At 42.6% G+C, this 21,770-nt stretch overlaps 1 protein-coding gene across 3 annotated transcripts in view; it reads right to left on the bottom strand.

Annotated features, from left to right (window-relative positions):
- LRSAM1 (leucine rich repeat and sterile alpha motif containing 1) overlaps positions 1 to 21,770 on the bottom strand; it is a 169,151-nt gene that overhangs the window by 10,445 nt on the left and 136,936 nt on the right. For all 3 annotated transcript variants that reach the window (XM_029612087.1, XM_029612088.1, XM_029612086.1), the window contains exons 20-23: positions 12,125 to 12,220; positions 10,662 to 10,760; positions 9,415 to 9,546; positions 31 to 112 (exon numbers count right to left, since the gene is read on the bottom strand). In XM_029612087.1, the coding sequence (XP_029467947.1) occupies positions 31 to 112; positions 9,415 to 9,546; positions 10,662 to 10,760; positions 12,125 to 12,220 (409 nt within the window). The remainder of the gene's footprint in view (positions 1 to 30; positions 113 to 9,414; positions 9,547 to 10,661; positions 10,761 to 12,124; positions 12,221 to 21,770) is intronic.

Raw genomic sequence — 21,770 nt, 5'->3', positions numbered from 1 at the left:
TGGAGGAGAAACAGATAAAACCCATAATACCTGCTTTCATCTGAGTCCTGGCCAGTATTTCCTGAGCTTGTCTGAGGATTTTATGCTGCAGTCCAGTTTCAATAACTCCTATCTGAGGCAAAGAGATATTTTTGTTAAGTTGGCTTTAGTGTGTCACAAAGTCCTAGATTCAACTGGGTGAATAAGAACAAATGCCCAGCTTAATATTCATGCCATGCAAAGCCCTACGAGAAATACAACTTCAGCAAAGCTCACTCCGTTCGGCAGGATCTATGCGATGTCTAATATTCACACCTAAATCTGTGCTTCCAACTGCTATGCATGAGGCTTATCCCCAACCCCCACCAGACCTCATGCTGACCTCACTGCCCTCCTTCATGGTTGGCAACCTCACATTTCCACTTCACTTCCAGCCTGGTACCTCATTCTGCAATCAGTTTCCCAGCCAAATTCATGCTGTTCCCGCGTGTTCCGTTTTCAGCAAAGTTCTTAAAATGATAGGGTCTCGCCTGTCTCTCTCTCTCGCTCTCTCAGTTTGACTGGATTCTCGTACTGGCTTTCATTTTCTCTGGCACGCTGGATAAAAATTCTTTATAAATGCATGTGACATAAAAGAAATTTAAACCCGAGACAGGAGAGCTTTTCTTATCTATTAATTTTCATTCCATGAATCCTGCTATACCAGTCCAGTCCAGTCCAATCCAAACAGGCAGGTTATTTTCCCCTCCATCAGCAGATGGAGGCAAACCACATAGACTTTCTCCATGACATCACTTATACTATGTATAGATGGTGCAGCACAAAGAGACTTCACTATATCCTTGACAAAACACTGAAAAGAAATTGCAATAACAAAATAAAAAAACCCAAAATACTTCTAACATATTTGGAGAGAACAAACCTTAAGCATCACTCTCCTGTTCAAGAACTGTTAGAAGAACGGCAACAAGAGAGAAAAAGGATGGCAGCAACAACAGATAGAGAGGAAGATCTGATCTGCAGATATACATCCACACAGAAGACGACAACTGAGGACTCACGACGACTCAAAGCAGGCCCCAGGAGGGTCCTGGACTGGTGCAGCAAGATTCATGGAAAGAAAATAGGTAAGGAAATGTCTTCTTCCTGCTGCACCAATCCAGTCCAGTCCGAACAGATGGGAAGCACCCAAACCCCACTAATGAGGGGGGGGGGGGGGGCAGTTAAGGGCTGCTTTGAGGAAATGAGCTCCAAACGCTGCATCCCTCTTAGCTAGAGCATTCAAGCAGTAACGCTTCACAAAGGAAGGCAGGGATGACCCAAGCTGACATCCTGCAAATGTCCTCTGACGCCACAGCAACCGCTTCTGCCTAAGAAGACTGAGCCCTGCTGGAGTGGGCATGAATAAGCTGCCCCCTAAACAAACATGCAGAAGAGATTTTGTCCTTAATCCACCAGGCTATAGTAGCCTTGGAGGCCGTTTTGCCCTTAGAAGTCCTGCAAATTACACAAACAGAGAGTCAGTCTTACGAAACGTATTGGTCACCTCCAAGCAGCAGAGGAGAACCCAGCAAACATTCAGAAACCTTGAGCCCTGTGCACCCCTTGACACTCTTCCTTAGAAAATGCTGGCAGAGTGATAGACTGATTCAAATGAAAGACCATCATCATCTTTGGTGAAAAGCAGGGAGCAGGACAAAAAGACATTGAATCAAAAGCTTTACCAAGAAAGGATCCCTGCAAATCAGAGCCTGAATCTCTTAAATACAGCCAGCAGAATAATTTGCCTTCAAGGTAAAATCCTTCAGAGAAGCCTATTTCATGGGCTCAAAGGACGAAGAGACTGGAGTCTTTAACACCAAACTGAGGTACCAAGGGTCTGAAGGGAGGACGCAACCTCTTAATTCCCCAAAGAAAATGGACCACATCTGGTTGGGCTGCTACTGAAACTCAATGATCTTATCCCATAACAGGAAATAGCCGCAACTTGAACCTTCAGAAAATTTAAGGCCAAGCCCTTCTCCAACCTTGCCTGAAGGCAGACTAAAATGCAGGGCGTATCAGTTTGCCATGGAGAAGTTGATCAATGCTTACAGAATGCTTTGAAAATGCACCAAACTCGAATATACGCCAGAAAAGTAGATTTATGAGCTTTCATTACATGGGAAATTACAGAATATGTCCTCTTCAAGCATGACCTCTTCAAGAGCCAAGCCATAAAACGGAACAGAGACAGATCGAGCATGATGATCAGACCCTGCACTAAAAGCCCTCGAGTGTCTGAAAAGGGCAAAGAAAGCCTTATCAGATCTGTGCACCACATCTTCAGGGGCCAATCCAGTGCTACAAGAATCACATGGACTGCTCTCAGCTTCATCCTGTGCAGAACTCTACCTATCAATGGCCAAGGAGAGAAGACGGAAAGGCAGCTTCCCTTTGGCCAAGGCTAAACCAGAGTGTCTATGCCCTCAGCGCTGAATTCCCTGCGACGACTGAAGAAGCAAGGTACCTTAGTATTCTTGTGAGTAGCCATCAGATTCATGTCAAACAAACCCCCACCTGTGAACCACTCATTGAAAGGTGTCTTGGCTCAGCTCCCATTTTCTTGAGTGCAGAAGACTTATAATCAGAAAGTCTGCTTGAACATTCTCCTGGCCCGCAAAATAAGCTGCCGCTAAGAGTTCCAGTTTCTCTTTCACCCAAGGAAACAAAAGATTAGTCTCTTTTGACACTCCCCGAATTCTGAGTCCACCCTGTCTGTTCACGTACAATACTGCTATTGCATTGTTGGACAACACTCTAATCGCTTTTCCCTTGATCAAAGGAAGGAAAAGGCAGAGGGGCAAACTTATCTTTTTGGTTTCCAAGTGATTGATGGAGCAGGACACCTCCTCTGGAGTCCAGACTTCCTGGCCCATCTGCCCCAGACAATGGGCTCCTGCATCCATCATGACTAGAATCCAGGAAAGAGCCGAAAGACTGATACCCCGCATCAGGTTTCATGGAATCATCCATAACAGAAGATTGTCTTTTACTGACACTGGCAACAGGAGATGCAACTTGTAATCCTGGGAGGTGACCAATGAGACAAATGTGGAAACTGCAGAGGTTTCATGTGAGCTCTGGCCCATGGAACCAGGGCTGGAACTAAAATTACTGTGCTGTCCCACACTCCACACACTGTTCATTCAGTCTCTGACTGGGCCAACCACAAAAATTCCCAGCTCCTTCCCATAATATAAATTTTAAAACTGTCATCTCCTCCAAGCCCAGGGTCTTCATTCTCTCCCCCGCAACCCATGGCCAACGCCTTAGGCGAATATTATAGCTTGTACATCCCCCTCCCCCAGTCCTCTCCACACACTCAGTTATGCATTTATAAAAGACTTTATATGAAAAAGATCAAAATAGAGTATGCTGAGGTAAAAATATTACATGCACTGCTGTGATGCCAACCAGAAATCCCTGCAAAAAAAGACACCTGGAACCCATATGGTACTAGGCCTATTGTAACATCTGACCCTCCAAAAGCTCTAAAACACTAATATTCTTCCTATTGAGCTGCACATGTAGAACACTAAATACAGAACAGAGCAACCATAAAGTACAAACAGCAACATGTAGACAAAAACTGAACTGGAAACCACAAGGAATCAGACTCTGTATGTAGTTCGACAATGGAAAATACCATTCCTCAAATATCAGATTAAAGAAATATAATAAATACATAATCAAAGTAGTAAAAACATACTAATAATATTTCAAAAACAGGAAAAAAATAGAAGAGCAAATAATTAAAAACCTGTCTATAATTTTTTTTAAATGTCCCAAACACCAATAAAATATTTCGAAACAGCAGACACATCTAATAACACCCCCAAAAAAGAAAACTAATTAGGATAAAAAAAATTTCACATTCTCCATACCTGGGAACTTTTGATTTACAGTCACCCTGAGATTGTCATGGATTAGTGGGAGTGGGGTGCACAAAATTTCTCCTCACACAAGTTCATGCACATCTATGTTTCTCCAGCTTTTCTTTGGTTGGGATCCACCAGCAATCCCAGGCCCCCCTCTTCACTTCAGCTACTGGCATTTTGGGATCCGCTTACAGCCACATTCTCATACACACAAACAAGGCATGCTTCCATTCTCTCTCTTTCTCTCTCACACACACATATACACATACACACAAAACATACAAACATACACACACACACAAAACATACAAACATACACACACACACACACACAAAACATACAAACATACACACACATCCCAGCCAGGCTTCCATTCACCTTCCCCTCCAGACAGGCTTCACACCCACTCAAATCCCAGGCAAGCACACACTCACCCATCCCATGCAGGTTCCCATTCACATGCACACACACACTCCCACCCATCCCAGGCAGGCTCCCATTCACACACACACACATACGCAACCCAGGTTGGCAGAGTCCAAGGAGCCTCTTTTTCCTCCACTGCTGCTGCCACCTGGTGCCTCCTTTGTTGGGGAAAGAGAGCAGGAGTTGTTCTAGAGCTATAGCCTGTAGGAGTCCGCTCTGTGGCTCCTCCTCCGTGCTGGCACGAGATGAGCACAAAGACGTTTTAGCAGCATGGGGCTGGCACAGGAGGCGGAGCTGCAGAAGTGCCTCCCCTTTTCTTCCCCTCCCAAGTCATGTGCATGCTCTGAGTCGTGGCGTGCAGGTCTGTCCTCTTTTCTGCCACCGGTGGGATCAGGTCCACCAATGGCCACAGAGGCCCTTCACTTCTTCCACAGCCAGTGGGATTGAGTCCATCGGCAGCTGCACAGTCCTCTTCCTGCTCCATTTAGTAGGTCCTTTCTTCACTTTCACTGCCGATGCCTCCCGGGTGTGCCATCCCGTGTAATTGCAATGTTTGCACATCCGCGGATGCCAGGTCTGCATACAACAAGATCCAGAGCTGCCACTATGGAGCCGAGGAGCTGCAGATAATTCTAGGTCCTTGGGCTCGCCAGAGTAACAAACCTCTGCAGCTGCTAAATTAACTTGTCCACCCTTTCTGACATTAGGTATACATGACCCAACTTTGTATTGAAGGGCACCCCCCAGGTTTTACAGAGATTGAGAAGGGGTAAGATGGCTCTTTGTGACATTAACTACCCAATCCAAGTTTTCTAAAACTTGAACTACTCTGCTGGGCATCTAAACACCTTCTTTATAAGACGTTGTTCTGATCAACTAGTTGTCCAGGCAGATATGGACCAGGACACCCTTCTTGCTGTAAGAAAGCCACCATCACCACATTCATTTTAACATCTATGGAGTGATTGCTAGATCAAAGGGGAGTGCTTGGAACTGAAAATGCTCCTGCAGAATACAAAAACAGATTCCTCTGATCTTGCCTTACAGAAATATGGAAATAAGCTTCAAACTGGTTCAGTGAGGCAAGATATTAACGCTGATGCACCGCCATAAGCAGGGAGTGAGGAATTTCCATCCTGAAATGAAAGATTTTGAGACAGCTATTTACTCTCTTCAGATCATGAATGGGTCTTTAAGAACTGTCTTTTTTGGAAACTACAAAGTAAACTGAATAGCAGCAAAGGCCCCTCTCTCTGAGGAGAACCAGAACCACTGCTTTCAACAGCTGAGCCACATGAGAACCTCGTGTATTGCCTTTTCCTTGACGGCTGAAGTGCAGGGAGAAACCATAAAGGTGTTTGGAATGGGCAGATAGAAGTTTGAGGGCATAAGCGAGCCAGATCACCCACTGATCTGAGGTTATTCGGGTCCATTCCTGGTAAAATTGCTGTAAGCAGCAGAGTGGACCTGCTGAGATTCGCTGAGAAGACTAAGCAACGACTGAGACAGGGGCTAAATACAATCTTGGTTTATGGAAAATGAGACAGGACTGACCTTGCCCTTCGAATCCTGTGATCCTCAAAAGGAATAAGAGAAGGACTGCCTTCCTGCCATATAGAGCCTACAGTCTCGAAGCTGATCTCAATCTCTGTTAGATTGGAAGAAAGAAAGAGTGTGACTTATTCTCAGTAAGCTTCTGGGGCTTTGGATCCATCAAATTCTTAACCAGCTGCTCTAGATCTTCCCCAAAAAGAAGGTTTACTTTAAAAGGGAGCTTCCCTAGCTGAGACTCGACCAGGAATCTGCAATCCAGTTACGAAGCCAGAAAAGCCTCCCGGCTGCCACCGAAGAGGAAGTTTGAAGAAGATCATAAAGAGCATCAGCTAGGAAAGCTGCTACAGGTTTCATTCTCACTCACCGTTTCCTCACTCTCCATAAGCTGCAGAATCCAGAGCAAGACTACCCTGACCACAAAGCTGCCACTAATCAAAATCTGCACTGCCAGAGATTTGGACATAAACAGATGCTTCAGCTCTATTCTCCAATCCTTAAGAGAAATGCTGCCCTAGACAGGGTTCGTAGTCTGTCTCGGGACTGCTGCAACCAGAGTATCTACTTGAGGCAATGAAACAAGCGTTGCACAATATTCCTTTATTTTCAGATGCTGTGCAATGCTTGTTTCAGATGCCTCAGGTAGATCCTCTCCGGGGTCTTCCATTCAGCTAACACCGTCTCTTCAGAATGGAGAGGAAAAGCTCTGTAGGACTTGTAGACCTCTTTAATAATGGGGTCCAATCCTGGTGCCTCTTCCACTATTGAATCTACTATCTGGAGACAAGAAACCACTTGATCAATCAGAGGCACAATTTTGCCTTAGCAAAATATTCAAACAGTGGCATATTCTCTATCAAGAGAGACCTCACCTTTCTCTCATGCAATCCACCTGATTATCAGGAGCCCTTTGAAACTCCTCTGGGACAGGAGAAGGTGAATCCACTGACCTTCTGGGCCTCTTGGGAGGAATTCAGCTCCCTATCTGAGGTTAGGGGCTCCAGCAGAAGACCTGCACTTGCCATCAGGCTTCTGTTTTGCACAGAAAGCCCGATGCAAAACCAGAAACAACTCAAACGAAAAATCTCCATACTCACTAGGCTGACATAAAGCAAGCTGATTCTGAAGTCTCTCAATGATATCCAGAACCAGGAGAGCCTCGAAATATACCCCTGCCCCTCAAAACTCAAATGTCTGCTGAGGGGCTGACACATCCACAGGAAGCTGCCCTAAATCAGCCAATGCTCCCGCCAAAAACGGCACTCTAGAGACCTCCTCAATAGCCTGCTCATATCATGGAACCACTGGGGATGGAACTGTGGATCCAGCGCTCCACCAGCAGGGAAGAACGCTGGTTCCACAGGCAGCTTGTGAGCACTGCCTTGGGATCTCTCTTCAGCATGAATGCACCACAAGCAGAGAGGCCCCATGGCACACACCAACCTCGTGGAACTGCATGCCCTACAGCGGTGGCTGCTCTCCAATTTGTCCATATAGGCCCCGTTTCCTCCTAATGCCGTAGCAAAAACTCAGTGCCACCAAAAGGGGCCCCCACCTCCTCTGTGTAATACACAGACCCCGCGGAGCAGGGAAACTGCGATTAGGTCTGCCACTAAACCTGACGACTCCTCCTGAGAGGTCCTTAACAGGCAAGGCTCTGTATTGCAGAGGCCTTTTTTATTTTTCAATTTTGTCTTAAAGCTGCATGCAGTCAGAAAGAAGCTGGGGGGGGGGGGGGGTGGAGAAGGTGGGATGAAGAATTCTCTCTTCAGCACACTGAAGCTGTAAATTCACAGCCTGTCCTTGAAGATTAAAAAAAAATTCCCTCCTTTTTTTTTATTTGAGAGAGAAATTCCCCTCACTGCTCAGGCTCTACCAAGTCCCCTCTGGGTCTTGGAATCTCTTCAGTGGGCTTGCTCTCCTGGACGAACCAGGAGCCTGGCCCTTAAAGCGTTAGTGCCTTCTGGAAATCCTACTGCACCACCAGTCCTACCATTTGGTGAAGGCAGAGTATACTGGAGATTCTCTGTGCTATTCATAATGGTGGTGATGTGATGGAGAAAGTCTTGTGTGCTCTGCCTCCACCTGCAGGTCGGGGAAAATAACCCACCTATTTGGACTGGACTTGTGTAACAGGATAAAATGACATGAAGCTTATTAATACTAATAATGATAATTTATAATTAATACAAAATGAGTATATGCAATGCTGTAGAAAACAAGATGTTCCACCTAGAACTATAGGAGCCTATTTTCCAGGATGTGTGTATGCACGTCAGCAGTCCAAACAAATGTGTGGATCCCCCCAAAATATATATACACCCCCCATCAGAGACTTCATGTCACATCTATCCATCCCCTACTCCCCCATATCTCCTGAAAGACTGGTGCGGATAGGACACCAAAGGTAATAGAGGGTGACACACAAACTGAAAGACACAGATCTTGTAAGCTTTTTTTCCCCTTCCTTTGGAAAGTAAGACTAAAAAGCACAAAATTAGAAGCTCCATGCTTGTCCATGTTTAATTTTCCCTTAAAAAAGCTCCGCCCATGCTTAAGGCTACCTTTTTTCCCCTAAGTTTTGATCACACAGACAGAAAGTATTTCTTCATGGAGAGAGTGGTGAATGCCTGGAACGCCCTTCCGGAGGAAGTGGTGAAGACCAAAACTGTGAAGGATTTCAAAGAGGCGTGGGATAAACACTGTGGATCCATAAAGTCTAGAGGATGAGAATGAAGTGAAGAGGCATGGGGGCAGCTTGCGGGAGTGATGGCTACTACCTGGAGATTAATATCCTATGTCAATAAACATACACACGGTTAATGCAACTCCAACATTGCTGTATGCTTCAACGGCAAGAGGAAATGTGAAAAAAAAGGATTTGCATCCACAAAAAAGCAGGGGAGTAGCATGCTTGATACGCTGTTACTACTCCAAACCAAATAAGCCTGATACTTCACTTTCAATATCCAGCATAGTTCTCTGCTTCAACGGCAGGGGGAATGTGAAAAGATGATTTATATTCGGACAACAACCAACAAGGACTGAGTTGCACAGGCTGGATAAACATGCGTGGGACTGGCTTGCTATGATGGCGGTTACTACCCCTAAACAATTAGCTAGATACTTCACTTAGATGCAGCTCCAGCACTGCTAACTACATTGATGGCGGGAGTGGAAGGGAAATGGATCGATGGTGGGGGTGGAAGGGAAATAGATCGATGGTGGGGGTGGAAGGGAAATAGATCGATGGTGGGGGTGGAAGGGAAATAGAACAAAAAAGTCACTTACAAGGGACAAGAGTAACATAAGTATGGGGAGAAAAAAAGTGAAAGCTTGCTGGGCAGACTGGATGGACCGTTTGGTCTTCTTCTGCCATCATTTCTATATTTCTATGTTTTAACTTGTGGAAAAGAAACTTCAATAAACCAAAGACAGTGCAACCTAGCCAGTAGTGAATTGCCAACATATTATTCACCTGGGTCCGGCTTCTTGAGGAGGAGGTTGGCAGAGGGGACCTACTCATGCATTCCCTACCTTTTGGAGGCTGTCTGGCGTCATTCCTTTCAGCATTTCCAAGGAAATACGATGATGGGCAAAGATTGGGAGATACTTTTCGGCTGAGAGTTTTCTTAGTAGATTCATCAGCTCTTTCTCCAACCCTTCTTCCTACAAACCATGAGCACAGTTCTGTTGCACAAGACCCTCAGAGTACATAAATGTTATACAGAGCAATGTTCAAAACACATCACTTATTTGCATAATGTATTTAAGCACTAACCAATTACAAAGCTGTTTTTACAGTGCTTGATGACATCACAAAAACCGTTTAAGCTGCACATACGTATTCAATGTAATCAGCTGAAGCTCCTTATTTGATAAATATATTAACCATTTTCCTATCCTCTTCCCCCTATGTAATAAATGCCAATGCAGTGTTTGTCAGCCTCTTCTTTCTTCCATCAACCATGCTTTTCAGGGCTTTCAAATATTCCCATATGTGGGATTTCAGAAAAATGTATAAAACATATTCAGTCACAAATTATGGGTTTGATCCTATTTATGCCTGCTTATTAATTTGTAATCCCATAAATAGGTCCAACTGACGACAGAGACAGATGGGGGTCATCGAGATGTAAAAATGCCAAATATGAATTAAAATACACCAAGTAAATTACTGTAAGATAGAAACTAAACTAAAAGCGTTACCTAGAGCAGGAGCAGTTTAGGGGCACAGGGAGGCTGAGTACTATAGATTAGGTAATATAAAAGTTCAGGAGTTTAAGATCAGCCATTTGGGAGATAAAAGGAAACGTGACACCATGGATGAACTAAAATGAGCTCCAGGCTCTGACTCTGGCTGGCTGGCTGGAGCATCTTATTCCCTGAAGGAGGGAGTATTAGCTCCCAAACGTTCATCAAGAAATGTATTCAATTAGTCCAATAAAAAGGTAGCATCTTTTTTTTTTTTTGTTTCAACTTTTATTTCCACGCATCTTCCTGTTAGGTGGGGATAAAGCAGGGCAGTGGGAAGAAGCAGCAGAAAAATCTTACCGCTTTCTCATTGCTGTTTTACTCTGGAGAAAATCTGTGAATTTATCATGAACAGAAGTGGAATCCATAACAAAAGGAATTCCACCATTTTTCCCCCTCCATTATGCACATTTTCAGTGGCCCTTCCCTAGTACATCATTGCATTCAGTTCCTGGGTTCACATCTACAGTGGCAGCTCCACGCACAGGATATGATGGCACTTGCTTTGTATGAGTCACAGCATTTCTTACCTGCAGTTTAAGAGACAGGGGCTTTTGGTTTAGTAACCGCTGATACTGTATTAACCAGTAATTCTCCTGTTTTGCTTCACTTTTTTCTTCCATCTCCAGCTGCAAAGAAGCAGAAAAATTCTTCATTATAAAAATCTGCGTGCTGATGTTAGAACATGCTCATAATGTCTTGTGAAGGGAGCAAGAGTATTTGGCGCCCTAGGCAAACCTTCAGTCATGTACTCCCTACCTATTGGCGAGAGCTACAGCAGAGCATTTCCTCCTACTGGCAGCAGTGGCTCCAGGTAATCTTCCTTCTTTGGCAGTATTGGCTCTGGCCATAGCACCCCTATACGTCCCTCTCTGGTAGGATTTTGCTGCCCTCTAAAGTTTGGCGCTCTAGGCAACTGCCTAGTTTGCCTAATGGAAGCACCAGCCCTAGGCAGGAGGCTCCTGCTTCATGGGCTTGTACTATGCATTCTCATGGAAATACAAAGACTCAACACAGAGGAGTAGCCTAGTGGTTAGAGCAGTGGGCTATGAACCAGAGAAACCAGGATTCACATTCCACTGCTGCTCTTCATGACCTTGGGCAAGTCACTTTATCCTTCATGCCTCAGGTACAAACTTAGGGAGTCATTTACTAAAGGTTTTGATCCATTTTGAATCTAGGGGACAAATGCTTAGTAAATAGTACCTTTAGATTGTAAGTCCCCTTACAGTACATGAATGTAATCTGCTTTGAAGTGGCAAAAAGCAGGCAAATAAAAATAAAATAAATAAATGTTAATGTTTCAGGACTTGGGCTCAAACAGCATGCTGTATTGGTCTAAATAGTAGTAACAGGCCCGGGTACTTTTCAAACTTCTATGGGACAGTTTTTTTGTTTTTTTTTTTGACCCAGCAGTTTTCTCCTGCCCTGAATCAGGAATAGGATCTGGTGCTATAAGACTTCATACGCAACTAGCCAGAGATTTTTTTTCCCTATTTTATATCCTCTCCCAACTTACTTTACAGGCATAAGGGCTCTTTCTGAAACCTTGCAACCATAGGCTCTCAATCCATACATTAGGAGTCGCTATTGTGTGAATACCATGACTCTCTATGTATCTGCAGTACCCCCAAGTCCTAGCCAATGCAGAGAGCGGAAAACCTGTGCTAGGTATCGAATCCAGGTTCCTCCACATGGCAGCGAACTGGGACAGTTTTATTAAGTGTCATTTCTTAACATTGGTCCTCGTTTCTACCATTTTACTTAAAAGATGTACAGGATACCCAGCCTACCACTAAGCATGGATAGTAAATCAACCTTCATGCCTGATCACCTGAACCTACCACCATGAGATACTTTACTCTTTGGTAAATCTCAAGCTCAAAGTTACTAAGGTGACTTGGACCATTCTTAGGTTTACAACTTCTACTCCAATATGCACACTCTCTTAATGTGTGGCTGCCTGTGTCAACCTAAAGGCCATCAAACGCACCAACAATTCTTGCAGTTCCTCTTCCCTTTGTTGCTTCTCTTTGAGAAGTTGCTGTAGGAGGTAGCCAAGTGCTCTCCGCTGCTCTATGATCACTTCCTACAATAGAACAGCAAGAAAATAACTTTTGTTCCAGGATATATACCCAAATTACCATTTGACAACTGTAGATCATTTTACCCCAAATATTCAAGACTAATTATAATCCAGCAAAGCAGGTACAATTTCATCTTTCATATGAATTTACAGCTAGGAATTTGGTTATTATATTCATCTATAGATAGTGGCTCTCTTCAGAACTTGGTGCACAGCACCCTGAGCCTAGGCATGAGGCGGCACTGTTGAGTAATGGCTGGGATTCTCTCCCTTCCGGGGGGTTGTGACAGGTACCTCTGCAGTATCCTGAGCCCCTATCAGAGAACCAGGAGTTGAGTATGTGAACTGGAGTTTCTTGCATGGCAGTGTTGTGTACATCTATTGGACCAATGGACTGGCCCAAACTACTATTTGAATGATTTAACATAGTAACATAATAAAGTACGGCAGATAAAAGACCAAAACGCACATCTAGTCTCCGTAGTAGAGATTTTGTGCGCATCTTCCCACCCCCATTTCAACCATGTCCCCTTCAGAGTTGCAACTGCTGGTTTATCCAGATTACCTCATGCCTTCCAGGAAGCACAGTGCAGCCATATTACTGCTGCCTTGGGCTGAAACTTAAAGTGATCAAGCCTTTCATCTCCTTTACCATGAACAAGCAATACATCTGAAAGTGCTACTTTCTACCCTGTGACTTGGCCAATCGCTGAATATCCTGGACAAGTTAGCAGGTATATTTATCTGGCTGACTTGTTCAGCTGGATCGCGACTGAATATGGACCTCAAATAAATTAAAGAACCCTCCATTAATACACAACATCCACAAAATTTCCTCCAAATGAGCCAAAAAAACAGAAATAGATTGTTTCCAGCGGGTTCTAATAGGACAGACCCATTGCACACAGACATCCTCCTCAACTCAATCCCTTACAAACAGGGATAACTGCACAGCGCGGCAATTTCTACCCTTAAGAGAAACATGGGGGTAGCCTGCACAGAGGGGCAGTTGCTACCTAGGGAAGCTTGCTGGGCAGACTGGAAGGCTCATTTGGGGTTTTTCTGCCATCATTATTAAATTGCTTTCACAGCATTAGAAAAAGATTATACTATTGATAGATGAGTTGAAAAATGACATCCATTGTTCATAGAAACTGAAAAACACTGTTAAAAGATCTCAAAATAGAAAAATCATTCTTCTGGGGGGATCCATTATTAAAGGCATTAACATGGAGACAAACTTGAAAGGTTACAAATATGTCACATGCCTACCAAGATCCTCAGCTTGCAAGAATACAAACCAGATTCTTTGTACTATTACAAAAGAAAGGAATTCTGACACTGATCTCAAAGTCCATTTGGAAACCAATGACCATAAATGGAATCGATAAAGTAGAGAGTGATTTCCAAACTTTAGGGAGTGGGCCTCCCTAAAGTTTGATGCTTTTATCCTCAGCTTTTATCTGGCTAAGTGGCGCCAAACATCGGGGTCTTTATTTCTCAAATCCAACAGTTTCTTACACTGAGGGGCATTTCTGCGAGTTATGAATCTGCAATTAAAAAAAAAAAATCATAGAACCCAAACCAGCTTATCAAAACCCACTTACAAGTTTCAATATGGAGTCAACTCAAATCACAATCAATTTGATTGTATATATTTGGAAGTAGGAAAGATTTATCTCTATAAAAAAATGGTGTGTGTACCACTGGGACTGCTACATGCTATAGAAAATAATAAGCCTTGTCTGCGTCCACTAAACTAGGGAAACTCTCATGAGACTTTTGGTAAAGGAGAAACCCTAGGGTACTATTTTCAATGCTTCCTCAGGGATCTGGATATATAATAAACTCACGGTGCAGATAAAACAATACGAAACCAAAGCCAACAATTTAGAACAATCTTGTACATGAATGTTTCACAAAGTGCATTAAGTCTTGAACCCTACTCTGGTGGAAGAGTTGAAGATGTGAAAGATAACTGTGGATGGCAGGATGAGGAAAATATTGGCAAACGAGTGGATGCAACCATCAAGCATAACTGAAATTTAAAAAAAAGTTAGATACATCATTTTGCCAACTCAATTAAAAAGTCAAAACAATATAAAGCAAGTTTTCTTACCATAAATGGTGTTTTCTGTATATAGCAGGATGAATTAGTCATGACCTGTGGGTGATGTTCTCTTGTGGCGCCGAACAGACTCATCTCTTCAAGCTAGCGGAGCTTTGAGCTCTATTGAATATATGCAGGAGTTCCTGCATAGTTATTTCCTCAGAGCCTCCTCTGTTTTTTTCAGAGCTTGTTAGGTAAAGTAGTCTACTCTCCAGGAGAGAGGGAGGGCATCTCCTGGCTAATTCATCTTATCTACGGAAGACACCATTTACAACAGGGCTTCCCAAACCTATCCTAGGGACACCACAGCCAGTTGATTTCTCAGGATATCCACAATGAACATGCAGGGGATAAATTTGTATACCATGGAGATTCAGTATATGTACCATTTATTTCATGTATATTCATTGTGGATATCTGGAAAACACAACTACCTGTGAGGTCCCCAGACAGGTTTGGGAAGCCCTGGTTTACGGTAAGAAAACTTGCTTTTTCCATCGATAAGCAGGCTGAATTAGCCATGATCTGTGGGGAGTCCCCAGCTGAGGATTGCAGTTTACCTTGTACACAATCCAGACTCCACCGTGGAGAGGACAGTATTGTGAAAGAATATAATGTACCACTGCCTTTCCACTATACTGTCAGATGCTATAAGAATGTCCAGGCACTAGTGAGATATGAAAGTGTGTACTGAAGACCATTTGGCAGACTTGCATGTCTTTGAGAGGTTCTTCTCTTAAGTGAGTGAAAGAGGAGGCCATAGCTCATATCTGGTCAGCTTTTCCTGAATTATCAAGACTCGTTTTGCTACGGAATAACAATGTTGGATGCAGTTATTTATCCAGTTTGACAGGGTGTGCTTTGCCACTACAATATACAGTTTGTTGGAATTGTAGGAATCAAATAGTTCTGATGACTTACGATGAGGATGAGTTCTGCTTTTGTAGTATGAGTGTTCTCTTGCAGTCTAAGATGTGAAGTGACTTCTCCCCTTTGTGAATATGCAGCCAACCTTCTCATGAATTTGGTCACTAATGGATATTGTGAGATTAGTGTATTGTCTACAGGTTCATGGCAGGCCGCAATTGCACTTAAATATACATTGACAGAAAAAGTTGCTAGTCTAGAACTGGATAATAAATGGACATAAGATAAGAGATGTCAAGGCTTGCATGAGAAGGATCTAGGAAATTTTGGGTGCACCAATGAGTATATCTTCACCATTTGAAAGCATAATTACATCTGGAGGAAGGTTTCCTTGCTGAAATTACATCTTCCATTTTTTTTGGTAATTTTTTGTATTATTGAGCATTCAACATCCATGCTGTCAGGTTGAGGGATGGTAGAGACAGATGAAGGTAGTTTGCTATTTTCTTGTGTTAGCAGAGAATGGTTAGACTCCAAATGAATTGGAGAATGGAGCGGCAGTTGTATCAGATATGGGTACCAGATCTGTCTTGTCCACATTGGAGCTATTAGAATCATTCAATCTCAGTCTCAAATAAGCTTTTACACATCCTTGCTATCAGTGGTGGAGGCAGAAAAATGTATACAAGGTCTGATCCCCTAGAAGGAAAGCGCCTTGTGTGACCTGCAGAGGACTTGGAAGAATGGGACAAAATTGATCTAGTTTTCAATTGTGTTCTGATGCAAAGAGATTGTTTGCCAGACGACCCCACACTTTGAAGAGTTTGCTCACCGCTTACTTTCAGAGTGTCACAGGTGGAGCTGAGTGGAGTTATGAGTAGGCGGAGTCAGAAGAATACAAGTAGGAAAATTACCTGACCCTTCTCCCTGGTACAAATAACAAATATAATATAGTAACAAAACTTGCGCTTATGAGAACGCCAGTGGAACTACAAACAAATTATATATCAGCACAATAAGCAAGAGTAAATATCTTAATTCCCCAATTAATAGGGAAGATTTTATTTTTTCAAAGGCCTAGCAAAAGCTGTTTTACGTTCCTGGTAAAGAAGAAGCATCTCCAGGCTCTCCCTAACTAGTGAATCAACTAAGCAGTTCTTGTTTGGAGACACATCAATCAGCGCTGGAGACTCCTGGCTATAGCAGAGATTTGTCTTGCTATCTTATCAGCTCTACGCAGGGAATCTGAATCTATCATAGGTTTTGTTGGGGTTATATGCCCTTTGAAATGGGACATGTGCGTTTGGTTTTCTTTGTGTAGCCTTTCATAATATATTGCCAAACTACTGATAAGAGAAACTGACTGCGTATGTTTCGGGACCACTCATAAATGGTAAAATTCTTAAGTTTTGTGCATATTCCTTATTTCTCATGTGTGTTACTATGTGACTACTATCTAAAATATTCTTTAAACTTATCATAATCTATAATCAAAATAATATCTAGAATAATATCTGCTTTAGTATTAAGTGGATTATATAATAAATCAGATAGAAACACTACTATGAAATCACTATAAAAGTAACTGTGAATACTGTATGTAATTCTATAATATATTTCTCAATAAAAAATTTTACTGAAACTAATCTGCGTATATGCCAGGTGCTTCCAGCCTCAGCTCTCTGCACAACCTACTGATGCAACCAGCCAAGGTCAAGATTTAACTCTCAATAAGCTAGCTGGTTTTAAGTAAGTAGCAGTCTTATGCTATTAATTAATTCAAGTTTCCATTTTGTGCTCATTAATGCTTGTGACCTTGGAGCTTTTTTTGCAGACTTCTTGTTTGAAGAAGGGTATGCTAGGGGAAAAAACTTTGAAGGCTGTGTGTAGGCAGTAAGATGTGCCAGAATGCTTTTACTAGTTCCTAGTGAAGGGAGTAAAAGAACTACTTATCATCCCACATTGTGTGTATGTGGTATCTCTCATAGCAAAATATTCAGTGTTCCCTAACAAGCTATGTAATGATCTTGTCCACAAGTTGCTTACATCTTCATTCACCATTCAGAACATACTTTTACCATCACATCTTGTCAGTTCTAACCTCTGATCATACTTCCACACAAATTTGGGGCCTATCTGTTCGCTTTCACGTACATCTAGAGTCTTTGCGTCCTCTGTCACCTCATGCTAATACACTGAGTGACTACTCGTGTGGATGAAATAATTTGCTGAAATAGTCCGCCAGCAGGTTGGACAGCCTAGAAAGATACAGTATGTGGCTTGAAGAGTGGCTTGATGGTCAATCGCTTATTGCCATATTTGAAGTGTTTCCTGCCATAGTAGCCAGGAATCCATACTCCTAGAACATGGCTACCTGATTGTCAGTTTGGATAAGAATTATTTTCCCAATAAGATGAGTAAATGCTAAGAGCGTGCTTTTGATGGTTCTGAGCAAGAGTAGATGGATTTGAAAAGGTTTTCCCGAGGGAACTAGGTGTCCTAGGTCTGACAGGTTTGCATGTGCACAACCCAGCCCATAGTTGAAGCATCTATTGTTAACATTGTCTGATCGGAAAAAGGATGGAGTGGTGTTTCCTCTACTTCCACTCAGCTTAAGATGTAACCAATATTAACTCTCTTTGAACTATATTTAATTGTATTGTATAAAAAAAAATATATATATATAGATAGATAGATAGATAGATAGATAGATAGTTAAGTTATGGAACAATATGAGAGGTCTAGATCGGGTAAATGTGAATTGGTTATTTACTCTTTCGGATAATAGAAGGACTAGGGGGCACTCCATGAAGTTAGCATGTGGCACATTTAAAACTAATCGGAGAAAGTTCTTTTTCACTCAACGCACGATTAAACTCTGGAATTTGTTGCCAGAGGATGTGGTTAGTGCAGTTAGTATAGCTGGGTTTAAAAAAGGATTGGATAAGTTCTTGGAGAAGAAGTCCATTACCTGCTATTAATTAAGTTGACTTAGAAAATAGCCACTGCTATTACTAGCAACAGTAACATGGGATAGACTTAGTTTCTGGGTACTTGCCAGGTTCTTATGGCCTGGATTGGCCACTGTTGGAGACAGGATGCTGGGTTTGATGGACCCTTGGGTCTGACCCAGTATGGCATGTTCTTATTTTCTTAATGCAGGTTTGAAGCCACCATCGGAACTCCTTCATTTCTGGAGTGGCTACAATTACAGTGTGCAATGGTTAAAGCACCTGGTTCTATTGATTCCATAGTCCCCATTGAAGACAATGCATGTTTAGGTGGGTTAATGGGCCAATATGTATTGCTGCTGCCATGTGTACAAGGGCTACAAGTACTTGGCATGCAGTGGAAATTTGAATCGATAGAAGGTTGTTGATTAAAGAATGCATATTTGCTCAATCAGAGGGAAGAAACACCCTGTCCTGGGTGGTATTGATCAAGGCTCCAATGAACTGAAGGCATTGTGTTGGAACCAGATTGGACTTTTTGTACTTGATGAGAAACCCAAGGGTCTGGAGATGCTTGATTGTTTGTTGTAGCATGTGAAGCACTGTGTTGCAGCATTATGAACCAGTCATCTAGGTATCAAAAGACTTGGATTCCCCCCGTCTTAACATAGAAATTACAGCAGAAAAAGACCAAACAGCCCATCCAGTCTGCCCAGCAAGCTCTCACACTTATTTTCCCATACTTATCTGTTTCACCGACCACCAAGTTCAGGGCCCTTGTTGGTAACTGATTCGAATTTCCTGTCACCACCTGCTGTTGATGCAGAGAGTAATATTAGAGTTGCATCAAAGGTGAAGCATAAGGCTTAATGGTTAAGGGTAGTAACCACCGCATCAAGCAAGTTACTCCGATGCTTGTTTACACAGACTGCACAGATCAATGCTTTGTTGGATGTTGTCTGAATTTAAATCCTCTTTTCCACATTCCTCCCCCCCCCCACATTAAGATGGGCTTCTACTCTTATAAGGCACTTGGGAAAAAATCTGGGGACAGCTGAGAGTCCAGATGGGAGGATCTTGTATTGATAATGAACACAGTCTATCTGGAAGTGACTAGTGCCAAAAAGATCAAAGGATGGAGGAAGCAGCAGGAATGCTGCTATTATTTATGTTCTTATATTGTGTTTTCAGTTTGTCTTATTAAAATATGAATTGTTTTAATAGATTTTGTTATATAATGTTAATTATATTGTATCTTTTGGATTGTATTATACAGGATTTTATATATATTTTGTTTTATTAATTTAAATTTATTTTGATACTACTTGTAAATTGCTTTGACCTTTGGAATAGTGATCGATAAATACTGTAAAATTAACTAAATAAATGTGTGTATATGTCTCCTTGAGGTCTAGAGAGCACAGTTATTCCCCCGGTTGAATGAAAGGAAGAATGATGCTGAGGGAATTAATTCTGAATTTCTTCCGATATAGATACATGTTCAAGTTCCAGAGATCCAAAATGGGTCTCAGATCTCCTGATTTCTTTGGAAATAAGAAATATCTGGAATAGAAGCTTGTGTTGTAGTCCGAAGTTGGGATCTGCTCTATTGCTTTTGTAGGAAAAGGTGTTGATTCTCTGCAAGAAGCTGAAGTAGCTGTGAGGGGTCTACCAAAGAAATAGATGCGGCAAAAGCAATAACTGGGAGAAGTGAAATTGGTACCCATGCTGGATTATCTGGAGCACCCGTTGGACAGTGGTAATCACTTTCCAAGCTTCCAAAAACATTTAAAATCAGCACCCCAATGGGTTCATTCTTCAGAACCGGAGAAATAAATTTGGAGTTGACTTAGATTGAGCCTGCTGAGTAGCTTTCAGCTGGCGATGTTCCCTCTGACGAGGTCTAGCAGGTGACTGTTGAGATTGCTGCCTGTGAGGCTGTAGAGAACAAAGGTGATCATGTTGGAAGGGGCAGTAGCTACGTCTGTTATAGTAAGGCTTTTTGTATGAATAGAAAGGTCTCCTGTCTGTAGTGTGAGGCTCCGCTAATGTAGATAAGACATTTTGTTCTTTGATCTGGGAAACAGACTCCTGTGGTTTTTCCCTCAAAAGAGACTGTCTCCCAAACAAAGGAAGTTAGAGTTATCATGAACATCTTCACGAATGGAGCTCACATGTAGCCAAGCTATATGTCATGCCCCTATTGAACAGACTGAGGTCCTGGCCAAGATATCAAATGATTCATAGATTGCCCTGAGGAGGTGTCTAATTGTTTCCTCTAAGTCTAAAAGAGGCTGGGGAGTGAAAGATGAAGGATTTTAGATCTTGAATGCAGTTATGAATATATTGGACCATGTGGAACTGGTGATGTGCTATTTAGGAAGCCAACATGGATCCTTGAAATTTTTTTTTTTAACCAAAGTTATCCAGCAGAAAATAGTCTTTGCCAGGTGGAAACTTAAATGTAACCTTGATTTTTTCGCTTTCTTAAGCGATGACTCCACAACAGATTGATGTGGAAGCTGGACTACTCCATAGCCAGGAGACTTCTGTATTTGAAATTTTAAATCCAGCTTTTAGGTTGCCATGGTGCCAGAGTTGGGAGTTTCTCACATCTTCATCTGATGAACATCTAGAGTTGCATGAGTCGGTAGAGGCGGTGGCTCAGAAAGAACATCCAAAATGTGCAACAACCCCATAACATCTTTTCGAGGCTCTGGGTCTTTTCATATGTGAATGCCAGGAATGTCCCATTTTTTTCAATAAATTTGTAGTACATCAGGTCTTCTGGAGGAGACGTATGAGCTGGCAGATGGGTGGTGGTGGGTTAGAAGGTATACTCATAGAACTGCCTGGGTACTCCCCAGGGGATGGCTGTTTGGAATAGCAAGGTGACGGTGATCGAGAAGAGAGGTGCTGGTAGTGTGGCTGAATCAGCGATGGTGGAAGGAGAGACCTATCATCCAACCGGAAAGAATCTGACGAGATGAATTAGAGGGGGTAGAAGTGGAGGGGCTCCTGAGACCATGCATGGTAGCGATTGAGTCACCAATGGATGTGATGGAAGGGTAGAGTGTGGAGGTAGGAGCTGATATGAAGCGCATGGTTCAGACTGAAAAGTGGCAAAAAATCCCCACAACTATTTTGGAGAGTTGCGGGTTACTAAAATTGGCTGTTGCTGAATTGTGGATGGTCTAGTTGATGTCAAGGATAGTATTGAACAAACTGAATCTGGGTTTTCCAGTTGTAGTCCATGAGTAAGAGACAACAGCGCCCTGGAAAAGGAGGCGAAAGTTGGAGAATCTCTTCTGGGTGGAGTGGTCACCTGGCTACAAGATAAAGAAGCAATGTTGCTCTCAAAATATCCCACTCAGCCTGCAGATGTTTGCGAGCTCTGAGGCTACAAGATAGCAGGTTGTTTTTATTTTGGTAACCTTTAGGAGCTGTGATGCGAAGATGAGGTAGAATGAGCCAAGGATTGGTGACTTCACTGTGGAATGTGTCAATGATAATGCTGATGCACCGTGGGAATGCCTTGATGGTGAAGGGCTTACATGTTTCGAAGTATTGTGCATCACTTTTATGTTCCTTGATACGATCAATGCTCACTGCTTTGTTTCAGGTG

The sequence above is a fragment of the Rhinatrema bivittatum genome, chromosome 8 (genome assembly GCF_901001135.1).
Source record: "Rhinatrema bivittatum chromosome 8, aRhiBiv1.1, whole genome shotgun sequence".
In the NCBI taxonomy this organism is placed as follows: Eukaryota; Metazoa; Chordata; class Amphibia; order Gymnophiona; family Rhinatrematidae; genus Rhinatrema; species Rhinatrema bivittatum.
Note: the sequence above shows the minus strand (reverse complement) of the source record. Positions and strands in the feature narration are given on the sequence as shown.